General features: G+C 35.6%; 2 protein-coding genes across 2 annotated transcripts in view; both read left to right on the top strand.

Annotated features, from left to right (window-relative positions):
• Positions 1–12800, top strand: part of LOC130054058 (uncharacterized) — a 1204346-nt gene that overhangs the window by 1038634 nt on the left and 152912 nt on the right. The gene's annotated exons all lie outside the window — the stretch shown is intronic.
• The window catches only part of LOC130054068 (uncharacterized), an 83118-nt gene continuing 80343 nt past the window's right edge, over positions 10026–12800 (top strand). The window contains exon 1 of the mRNA XM_056162398.1: positions 10026–10118. Coding sequence (XP_056018373.1) covers positions 10036–10118 — 83 coding nt within the window. The 5' untranslated portion in view covers positions 10026–10035. The remainder of the gene's footprint in view (positions 10119–12800) is intronic.

The raw sequence follows: 12800 nt of genomic DNA, 5'->3' as shown, positions 1-12800 counted from the left end.
TAATGACCCGGTGTACATTGACTCAGGTAGATTAACACAGATAGGATAAGTAATGACCCGGTGTACATTGACTCGGGTAGATTAACACAGATAGGATTAGTAATGACCCGGTGTACATTGACTCGGGTAGATTAACACAGATTATTTACATTTGATCGATCCTCATGTGATATCATGGGTTTTTGCAAAATCTTTATGAAATTAAACTTTGCAGAAAAATTGGTAAACTATTGATACTGAAAAAGTGATATTTTCCATAGATAAACAATAATTTATAATCTAAAACAAGAAGCCCATGGGCCACATCGCTCACCCGAGTCACCTTGGCTCATATTTAAAGCTTTTTCCTACATATTCACATGTAAAATTTAAATCCCTAATGAGGCCCCAACCTACTCCCGGGGGCCATGAATTTCACAAACGTGAATCTGCACTATGTCAGGAAGCTTTCATGTAAATGTAAACTTTTATGGCCCAGTGATTCTGCAGAAGAATTCCCCTATATATTTGTATGTAAAACTTTGATCCCCGGAGACCATGAATTTTACAAACTTGAATTTGCACTATGTCAGGAAGCTTTCATGTAAATGTAAACTTCTTTGTCCTATTGGTTCTTAAGAAGTATTTTCAAAAAGATATTTTTCCTATATATTTGTATACAAATCTTTTAACCCTATTGTGGCCCCATCCTACCGCTGAGAGTGGGGGTGGGGGGTGGGGTGGAGGGCATGATTTTAACAAACATAATTCTGCATTATGTCAGGAACCTTTCAGGTAAATTTGCACTTTTCTGGCCCAGTAGTTCTTGAGAAGAAATTTTTTAAAGATTTCCCCTTATATTTATGTGTAAAACTTTGATCCCCTATTGTGGCCCCATCCTACCCCCAGGGACCATGGTTTTGTTAACCTTGAATCTGCACTATGTCAGGAAGCTTTCACGTCAATTTCAGCTTTTCTGGCCAAGTGGTTATTGAGAAAATCTTTAAAGATTTTCCCTATATATTTGTATCCAAAATTTTGATACCCTATTGTGGTCCCATCCTACCCCCGGGGAGCCATCATTTTAACAAACCTGAATCTGCACTATGTCGGGAAGATGTAATGTAAATCTGTACTTTTCTAGCCTAGTGGTTCTGGAGAAGAAGATTTTCAAAGATTTTACCTATATATTTGTATGTAAAACTTTGATCCCCTATTATGGCCCCATCCTACCACCAGTAGCCATGATTCTATCAAACTTTAATCTGTACTATGTCATGAAGCTTTCATGTAAATTGCAGCTCTTCTGGCCCCGTGGTATTTGAGAAGAAGATTTTTAAGTGACCCCCATCCTATTTTTGCATTTATGTGATTATCTCCGATTTGAATTGGGCGAGACCCTTCATTTGACCAACCAAGGATACTTTTGGCCAAGTTTGGTTATACAGTAATTGGAGTTCTGGAGAAGAAGTGGAAAATGTAAAACTTTTACAAACAGACGGACAAACAGACAATGGACTACAGGTGATCAGATTAATTGATTGAATATTGTTTAACGTTCCTCTCGAAAATATTTCACTCATATGGAGATGTCACCACTGCTGGTGAAGGGCTGCAAAATTTTAGGCCTATGCTCGGCGCTTATGGTCTTTGAGCAGGGAGGGATCTTTATTGTGTCACATTTGCTGCGACACAAGACCTCAGTTTTTGTGGTCTTATCCGAAGGGCCTCCCTATTTAGTCGCCTCTTACGACAAGCAAGTGGGTGCCAAGGACCTATTCTAACCTGGATCACCACGGGATTCAGGTGATCAGAAAAGCTCACTTGGCAATCAGACAAGCTCACTTGAGCTTTGATCTCATGCGAGCTAAAACTGTTGTCAAGGGCAGTAACTCCTATCCTGGTATTTCTTTTACTGCATGCCTATTATACAAGGTTTCCCCAACATCCACAATTAATTTATACATATATTATTAATTAGCAGTTTGTTTTTTAAACTGTTGACATTTAAAATTTGTCATTTTCACAAGTTTTTATCTATTTTGATTATTCTGTATAACAAAAAAGTGGGATTTTCTTGTGTTAACATATATTTCTGTTTTAGTATATCTGACATCTTTAAAACGGTGGCAGCATGAACATTTTCTTTGGTTATTAAATAAATTTTAATACATGTATATTGAGTGGAAATAAATACATTTTTTTTTTTTACTTTCAACCATTAATATTAATAAGTCACATGAGGATCGACCCTCGTTAACATTTGTATTCTTTTGTTATTTTTTTTAGCAGTCTGACCAGCTGATTGGTAAAACAAGAGGCCCATGGACCACATCTCTCACCTGAGTCACCTTGGCCCTACTGCTGTTCAGGTGTTGGAATTTTTAAAAGATATTTTAATCAATGTTTATTCCGATGAAAATTTTTTGACCCCCCCCCCTCCCTATCTATAGTATCTATATACTAAAGTATGAAAGCCCTAGCTTAAATAGTTCAAGAAATATTTCTTAAGATTTTTCCATCTACAGAGCTGCCAACATTATGAAATGGAAAATAATAAGGCGGGGGTCAGGGGGCTGCCTAGCTTCTGCTGGAGATCTTTTATGAATATGTAACCTGAGCAATTTTAGGCATACTTCAAATCTAAATTTAATGAATTTAGACTGTATACTAATTGTTATGCATTTTACAAATGCAAAAGATCAAACACATCTTTTATTGATTTTACTTTCTAAAACTTGACGTGTAAAAAATATTGTTACATTAGTATATTATGTAATTTTACAGTTACTGTGTCAGTTATTCTGGCAAGTGTTTTAATGTCATTTTCTCCGCCGTGAGAAATGTTGAAGTTTATCAAACAGATTGTACACTTATCATACAAATTCCCCCTTTCTGACTTTGAAACAAATAGATGTTTACAGAGTACTTGCATATTTTTCTTCGCATTTTTGGCTCTTCTTTGGGGGAGTATTGTTGTTATTTCCATCAACACATGTCTTACGTTTAGTAGCAGCTGCCATATTGTTTATTTCAAAGCATTGAAATGATCGAGATTCTGTATATATATGTATATATATATATATATATATATATATATATTACACATGTTGTAAAGTTGTTGCTCATTCTAAACTTTTATGATTTCAGTTCCTATATCCTTAAAGAATTGCACATGTATATTACTGTACCTGTGTATCATGCATGCTAATCAACAAACTCAATTTGTTAACCTTGAGAGTATTACCCACGTGTTTTAATCAGAATAAGAATCTGTAGCTACTGAAAAGTTTAGTTGTAAAGTTCTAGGCCTATATGTTATTCTTAACAACAGCCACTGATGTACAAACTGTACGATAAATAATGAAATTTGTTGAAGTCTAAAAAAGTACGTTAATTTGATTTGGAAGACAGAATATACGTATGACAGGAGTAAATCTGGTTTGTAGTCCATCTTCCATAAAGTAAACACAGACCTACAGTGTATGTATATGAAGTGCAAAATTTCCATTTTATGACCTTTGACCTTAATTCTCTTCATTATATTTTTTGTTAAAAACCTTTTAAAGTGATTAAGATTTAGTCAAAGATTATATTTTTAAAACAATGTGACATTTACTAATCATCATGGAATGAAATTATGTTTGAATTGTGTCGAATGGATGTAGAAAGGCAAATCATGGTCAAATTTACACCATGAGTGTTGCTACTTAGCAACCAAAAATATTTGTTTGTCAATAAAATTGATTAATTTGATTGCGATGTTTTTTGTAGTATTTTAAAAGACACATCAGCTCATACATTTAGAATGTCCTATTTTTGACTCGAATCTAGTGAGAGAGGTCGTAATATATATATTCCATAGAAAAAAAGATTGCAAAAATGTGCACTTAAATGACTTTTGACCCCGTAGAACTCTTTGGGGTCATGGGATAACATGACAAACTTTATGAAAAACATGTTCCCTGTCCAATTCGTAACAAAATTATATGTCACATGCCTACCTAAAATCGTGATACATGCAGATGTAACTCAATTTAAAAATATTGTCATTTAGTCTTTAAAAACCTCTGAAATGTGCCGGTAGAGAAAGGATTAATTGAATATTGTTTAGCGTTCCTCTCAAGAATATTTCACTCATATGAAGAAGTCACCACTGCCGGTGAAGGGCTGCAAAATGTAGGTTTATGCTCGGCGCTTATGGTCATTGAGCAGCAAGGGATCTTTATCGTGCCACACCTGCTGTAACACGGGACCTCGGTTTTTACGGTCTCATTCGAAGGACCGCCCCATTTAGTCGCCTCTTACGACAATGAAGGGGTACTGATGACCTATTCTAACCCGGATCCCCACGGGATTTTGTACAAGATTGTTGATTGATTGTATTATGCTTAACGTCCCTCTTAAGGATTTTTCACTCATATGGAGTCGTCACCAATACCAGTTAAGGGCTTTAAATTTAGGGCTACATGTATGCTCGGCGTTTACGGCCATTGAGTAGTGAACCACACCTACTGTGACACGCGGCATCCAATTCCGAGGACCCGTGACATTCACACCTGATGCCGAGCGTTTGACGATGGAATTATCACTACCTGTTTTAACGACTTAGGTCTGTTGCGGCCGGGATCCGAATCCCGATCTTACGCATGCGGGGCGAACGCTCTACCACTAGACCACCGCGGCGATTGTCTTTACAAAATGTAATGAACTATAAAGCACATCATATAGACAATCGCATTACATAATGTAAAAAGCACATGACATCATGAGAAAAGCACATCATATAATGCAATGTAACATAAAAAATGCACATGACATAGTGGTAAATGCACATGACGTAATGATAAATACAGATGAATCCCGACCTTCCACATGCGGGGCGAATGCTCTACCTCCTGACCACCGCGACGGTTACAATTAAAAAAGCATGTGACTTAATGACAAATGCACATGGCATAATGAGAGGAGCACATGACATAATGAGAGAAGCACGTGATATAATGATGTGTGCACATCACTAAATAACAAAAGAACATCAGAAGGCAGTTAAGCCGTTCCATATTTACCTCCACACTTTCTTTATGGGGATTAATTCTAAGAATGATGAATATGGCTACAATGATTTGAAACTATTGAAAAACAAACGATAACTGCTTACGACTGCAGAATTTAACGTCCAGTCGATAATTCGGACAGCATCTCAGAGGACCACTACAAATAAGCCAAGGTATTAGCACGACTTGTGTCTGATGTTATAAATGTAAGCTTGATTATTTCTAAATGTAAGCATGATTGTTTCAAAGTTTCATCAAATTTCAATGAAGTTAATATTTGGTTTACATTTTATTTATTTTGATCATTACTTACCGACCGCAGACTCCTACCCCGAGTCCAGCTTTTGAATGAACAAAATGTAAACAGAAGAGAAATATATAAGATGTGATGAACATCATAGTTTATGCACAATTTCCTCCATCATTGCTTGTAAACTACACACGTACGTGAGTCATGCAATAAAAGAAGCACTACTTCCTTTAAATATATTTCCATAGAGAAATTATTTCTACATGCTCTCTCTAAAAAACAATGATGGCGAGTGTGGAAGACGGAAAGGGTAAGAAAACAATAAAACAGAAACAAACAATAAAACAGAAACAAGAGCTGTCTCTTGTTTGTTTTACGTCCCTTTTATTCACTGATTTTGATACGTCACCAACTGTAGTACACATACCTATCTGATTTTGATACGTCACCAGCTGTAGTTCACATACCTATCTGATTTTGATACGTCACCAACTGTAGTACACATACCTATCTGATTTTGATACGTCACCAGCTGTAGCACATATACCTATCTAATTTTGAAACGTCACCAGCTGTAGTACACATACATATGTACCTATCTAATTTTGAAACGTCACTAGCTTTAGTACACATACTTATTCCTCCGTATCAGTGAGGATTATTTAAAGGACACATCGCATGTTTCTAAATTTTTTAAAAAAAATTCAGCAAGTCTTCATATATCACGCTTACGGGGTTTTTCAATAATTAAATCCTCTATATACAATCAGTATTCTTGTATACTTAGTTTCACAAACGAAACCATGTAGACTTATCGCATTCATAATCGGCAGAAAAATTGCTTATCTAACATCAATCTGGACGAATTTCATTCCTCTCAAATACAGTAAATGTGCATTATACTCGTTAATTACAAAGCCATCATCTTATGAATCGAGAAAAGTAACATGAAATATGGAGATAACGAACAATTATCAATCTAATAAGTAATACAAAATAGATAATTGGGCAAACATGGACCCCTGGACACACCAGAGGTGGGATCAGGACGCCGTTTCATCAATAAGTGTAAATTTTCAACTAACTAAGTCTTACACCGACTACGTAAATCTAGTTACGTATAATCTTAGTTTAGCGGAAACCGCGTTTCACGAAACGACGTAAATACATGCGTACATTACTACTCAACTAAGTTTTCAACTAAGCTTACGTGCTTAGTTACCGCGTCCTGAGCATGCGTACATCATACTTTCGTTTTTTCACTTGTCGTCTGGACCAAAATAATGAATAAAAAGAACGCAAGGAAAATGCACAAGCGGAATTGGTTGGAGACAGAGGTGGCCATGTTGGCAGAGGCAGTTAAATTTTCCTATACCATACTATTTGGGCACTGCACACTAAATCAAACATATCACTCCATAAACAAAATTTGTTTTTATCTATATAGGCCTATGTATATATTTTACATCTCTTCTTCTACAAAAAGTAGTTGTTTTATGATTTCAAAGGTTATTATGTTTTAAGTGCATGTAGTTTGACACAATACATCTACATTGTATATATATATTAACTATATATTTATACTTTAATTGGATAATTAATGTAGACTCATAGGCCTAAATGTGTTTGAACAAATTGAATATGTGTGCATATTTTTACAGTTTTGGATTATATACAGGCACGTACCATCGCTTTCCAATGTGACGGAGGGGAGGGGGGGTGCAGCTGGGACATAAATTAGATGTTGGCTTTTCAAATAATCTTTTGTCCTATCTGCAAAATCCTAATTCGGAGGTGGGGGGGGGGGGGGTGGTGTTGGAATCTGTTGTAGTGATTTCCACATTTTTTTCTCTGTCAGGTTTCATTTTCTTCGATCATGGGGGTGCTAGAGTCTTCTATCATGAGTGCATCAAAACATTTTCCTACAAACATAATGTGCGTGTGGGGGTGGGGTTAGACTTCTTCTTTTATTAATGCTCATGATCATACCTCACTAAATAGTTTTTATTCATCAATACCTCTCATTCACTTACAGTACAAAATTCAAAAAAATCGTATTGTTAAAACAAAAGTGGAGTAGCAACGCAGGGTGACCCCCTCCCCTCCCATTCACTTCGATTCGTGCCTGATATACATGTACATGTAGATGGGTTTTTTTATTTCATAACATAAAATCTATATCTGCACGGATTATCCTGCACATCACTTATCACCGAAATTTGTCAAGTATCGAACTGTTACGAAGACCTTTTTTTTTATTTGGAAGAACTTTTATTATCATAATATAGTTATATGATGTATCTCTTAAGACGGGATATTTTTTCAAGATTTAAGATATACAATGGAAACTAGTAGATCTTAAAGTCACTGTTCATGAAATATACATTACACTCCCGTAAATCCACCCACCATACGACAGAGATCGAATTGAATCGGGCTTGCTAATCATTTGTTCCAAGTTAGTCAGAGCGGAAGTTTTGAAGAGATTTATAAATAGCCTACATATAATACAACAAAGTGAATGTTCCCTTTACGGTGGACTACTTTACAAAGGGATTTGGGAATAACACTGTACAGTCATCATTCATGTACAGATAGACACTTGTGAAAAATAATCATACAGTAAAGGCAAGCCATACATTTAATAGATTTCAAAGGGAAGTAACCCTTATAGCCTTACATATTTATCGTTGTAAACGTCTAAAAGCATCCTGTCTAGAAAAAAATGATCACGACGCGAAGCTCGTCGGTAAAAATTCCATATATATTTACAAACAGCTAACAGTCGGCCATGATTTTTGCTTGCGTAGGTACTTACGTAAGGGTTCGACCTGACGTAGTGTTTCTACTAGTTAGTAGAAAACTTGCGTAAATTCTAATCTTACGCCATTTGATGAAACTGACTTACGTAAAATATTTAGTCTAGTCAGAAAGTTACGTCAAACTAAGCTTACGCAACTAGTTACGATGTTTGATGAAACGCCGTCCAAGTGCCTAGGAGGAGTAAGAATCCCCTGTCATATCATTAATTGGGGATTATCTTCATGTATATAGCATAAACTGTTGATAATAAGGCTTCAATAACTGTTTACAATCATAAACATTTAATTTTGATAATAAAAACGCAAATTTCTTGATTTTGTGCATTCACATTTCAGCCACTAGGATCCCCGTGCATATACATGAACGCCCACAGAAGCCGCATCGTAAGACAGTGGCTATAAACAACAGCGGCTAGAAAAATAAACAAGCATTTATTCTGTTTTGCATTTTTACCCAACCCGTCACCCACACTCACATTTATTGCTTTTTAGGTCACCTGAGTTTACTCAGGTGACCTATTGCAATTGGTTGTCGTCCGTCGTGCGTTAACAATTGAACATTTTTAACTTCTTCTTGATAACTACCAGTCCGATTCTTTTCAGATGTGGCATGAAGCATCTTGAGGACAATGGGGACATAAATTGTAAATTTCAGGACTCTAGCACCTCTGGGGCCCTAGGGGCTGAGCAAAACCTGCGCAAAATTGACCAATTTTCCAAAATCTTCTGTACGTGTAAGAAAAACTAAATTTATAGTGATGTAGAGCAGGATGGCCTCTACGACAATTGTAACTTTCATGGTCTCCGGGGTAGGGGTTCTGACTCCAGGTCGGGGCCAAACTTGGTATATAGTGTTTATGTGTAAAACACTTCAATAATATCTTCTTTAGCGTTATTGATACTAAATTGAAACTAAATGGATATTTAGAAGAAAAAAACCCAGGTAGATCTTTACCAAAATTGTAAATTTGATGATCCCAGGGGTAGGGGTTTTGATATCAGGGTGGGGCCAAAATGGTCAGTATTAGATGTGTGAACACTAGACATTTTTAATTTATTCTTGATAACTATCATTCCAATTCTTTTCAAATTTGGTATGAAGCATGTGTGGGACAAGGGGGACATAAATTGTAAATTTCAGGATCCCTGCACCACTGGGGTCTTGGGGGCGGGGCAGAAGCTTCCCAAAATTGACCAATTTTCAAAAATCTTCCTTTCTACAACCGCACATATGTAAGAAAAACTAAATGTCTAGTCATGTAGAGCAGGAAAGCCTTCACCAAAATTGTAAATTTCATGATCCCCGGGTTAGAAGTTTTGACCTCAGGGCGGGACCAAACTTACTATATAGTGTTTATGTGTATAACATTTAGATAGATAACATCTTCTTTAGTGTTATTGATACTAAATTGAAAGTAAATGGTTATTTAGAAAGAACAGGTAGTCCTTTCCCAAAATTGTAAATTTGATAATCCAAGGGGTAGGGGTTCTGACCCCAGGGTGGGGCCAAACTTAGTATACAGTATTTATCTGTAAGTTTTCTGATACTGTATAAAATTTAAATGCATACATAGAAATAGCAGAAAAGGATGTACAAAAAATGGTAATTTTACACATCTTGTTTTATACTGTTGCTGAGGATTAGAATTTAGCTTAGATATTCAGAACAGTAAAAAAAATCTATATGTCATAGCCCTTTGGAGTAGTGATACTTTTTCACTAGTATTCAGGTGACCGATAAGGCCTGTGGAAGTAGTGATACTTTTTCACTAGTACTCAGGCGACCGATAAGGCCTGTGAGCCTCTTGTTAGAAAATTCAGGTACAAATAACTTCCTCATGGATATATATTTGAGCAAATAGTATTTTTATTCAATAACTCATTACCGTATGTAGTTTACAATCATTGGTGGAGGAAATTGTCCATAATGTTCATTGCATGTTACGCGTTTCTCTTCAGTTTACACTGTACTCATTCAAAAGCTGGACTCGGGGTAGGAGTCTGCGGTCGGTAAGTAATGATTACCAAAAATAAAATGTAACCAAATAACATGATTGAGATTTGATAAAACTTAGAAACAATCAACCTTACATTTAGAAACAATCATGCTTATATTTAGAAACAATCATGCTTACATTTAAAAACATTCATGCTTATATTTAGAAACATTCATGCTTACGTTTAGAAACAACCATGCTTACATTTACAAACATTCATGCTTACGTTTAGAAACAATCATGCTTACGTTTAGAAACAAACATGATTACATTTAGAAACAATCATGCTTACATTTACAAACATTCATGCTTACATTTAGAAACATTCATGCTTACATCTAGAAACAATCATGCTTACATTTAAAAACATTCATGCTTACATTTAGAAACATTCATGCTTACATCTAGAAACAATCATGCTTACATTTAAAAACATTCATGCTTATATTTAGAAACATTCATGCTTACATCTAGAAATAATCATGCTTATATTTAGAAACAATCATGCTTACATTTACAAACATTCATGCTTATATTTAGAAACATTCATGCTTACATCTAGAAACAATCATGCTTATATTTAGAAACAATCATGCTTACATTTACAAACATTCATGCTTACGTTTAGAAACAATCATGATTACATTTAGAAACAATCATACTTACATTTACAAACATTCATGCTTACGTTTAGAAACAATCATGCATACATTTATAACGTCAGACACAAGTCGTGTTAATACCGTGGTTTATTTGTAGTGATCCTTTGAAATGTTGTCAGAATTATCGACAGTGGGATACATTCTGCAATCGTAAGCAATTCACTTTTGTTTTTCAATATCTTAAAATCATTGTAGTGGGTAAATATGTATTGCTACGTCATCCTATTTTCATTCCCTCGACAAATTCATTGCGAAACGGATATATTAACGGGACCGTTCGTGAGTGTGTGAGTATCTGTAGCCATATTCATGTTTGAGAGAGTGTTTGTTTGTGTGCAACTCTCCAAATAAATGCTGGATTCATACTTCACATGTAGCTTTATTATCAATAGAAAAACCCTTGATTTTCGATCAAATGTTCAATGTCACTACAGAACTAAATATCAAAGGCTTGCGCACTCCATGGGCTACATTACTTTACACTCAATTGATTTGATACATCACTTGAGAAGTAAAATCTCTTTCTAAAGCCTTCAATGCAACATTTTGATATACATTTATCTACTACGTTTTATCTATTAGTAAAATTCATATTCATTCATATTTGAATCGGTATATTACAGTGAAGTCAACGTAAAAGTCACCACAGAGTCTATCACACGTGCTTCATATTTGGACATTTTATAGCACATAAATTTTATAGGCAAACTGACAGCTCAACTTCATGACAAACGGGATGTCTTCAGCTTCTCCATCTTCAATTTGAACCGATTGTAAAGTCGAATGCTGACTTGTTTCATACCAATTGTTAGACCCTTCTTTACACACTGTTTCTAAGTACAGGTTACTCCGTTTACCTGATCAAGCTATAGGCTCACGACGGATGTGACCAGTCTACAGGGGATGCTTACTCATCCTAGGCAACTGATCCCGCCTCCGGTATATCCAGGGATCCTTATTTGCCCAACTCTATTTTGTATTGCCTATATTAGTTATGACTTGTGAGATTGATCACTGTTCGTTATCTTCATCTTTCATATAGCAATATTCTATTGTCACCTGCATGTAATGTATTTGTCTGAGCATCTCCTGTGTGTGACCAATTTTAAAATCGAGGCAATCTACTGACAAAAAACTTGATGTTACAGTGGTTTCAATAATCTCGTTGGAAGTCAGCATTTTGTTAATTCTCTTTCCTTAGAATGATCTTATTTGCAAACACAACATGTTGTAAAGTTTAATACTTACTTGTTGCATAACAATTGTTAGACCGTTCTTTAATCACTGATTTTGAGTACGGGTTACTCTTTTTACCTGATCAACCTATAGGCTCACAGCGGTTGTGACCGGTCAATAGGGGATACTTACTCCTCTAAAGCACCTTCACCCACGTCTATTGTGTCAGGGAGTTTGTATTAGCCCTACTCTTAATTATTGTTGGATTTAAGAGATTCGTCTATGTTCATTATCATCACTTTTCTTGTAGTTTTGTTATCAAGAGTGAAAAACACTATTGAGTTAAGGATAAAAGGGCAAGATCACTACGATACCTCATAGCGAAAACTTGTAGACACTCATTGTGAAAACTCTTCTTATTGTTTTATGTCCCATTCTCGACATTTTTAACACATAAAGATACGTCACCAGCCTCTTGTGAAATACCAGCAATTTTGATCTATGCATGACGTTTACCTCATGTCCTACTGCAGAGAAAAATCTAGGCATTTGATTGGACGACAAACCGGGAATATAAGGCCCTATATTATACCCTGCGAAGAATAGATGGAGTACAGAATGGCTTTTTCGATAGATCTAGATATATACTTGACCGCTTCGTCAAATAAACATCTTTTTAAAAAGATATTTTTCGCAGTTTCAGAAATTTAATAGTAAAATCACATTTATTTTCGTTAAATGATAAAAGTAATCGTTACGTAATAACGATGTTTACCAGATAATGTGTGTTACCGGTCACAAATCCCTCTCATCTTTAGCTGTGTACCGACGCATATCCAGCCGTGAGAAAGGAAACT

The sequence above is a fragment of the Ostrea edulis genome, chromosome 1 (assembly GCF_947568905.1).
Source record: "Ostrea edulis chromosome 1, xbOstEdul1.1, whole genome shotgun sequence".
Taxonomy (NCBI): domain Eukaryota; kingdom Metazoa; phylum Mollusca; class Bivalvia; order Ostreida; family Ostreidae; genus Ostrea; species Ostrea edulis.
Note: the sequence above shows the minus strand (reverse complement) of the source record. Positions and strands in the feature narration are given on the sequence as shown.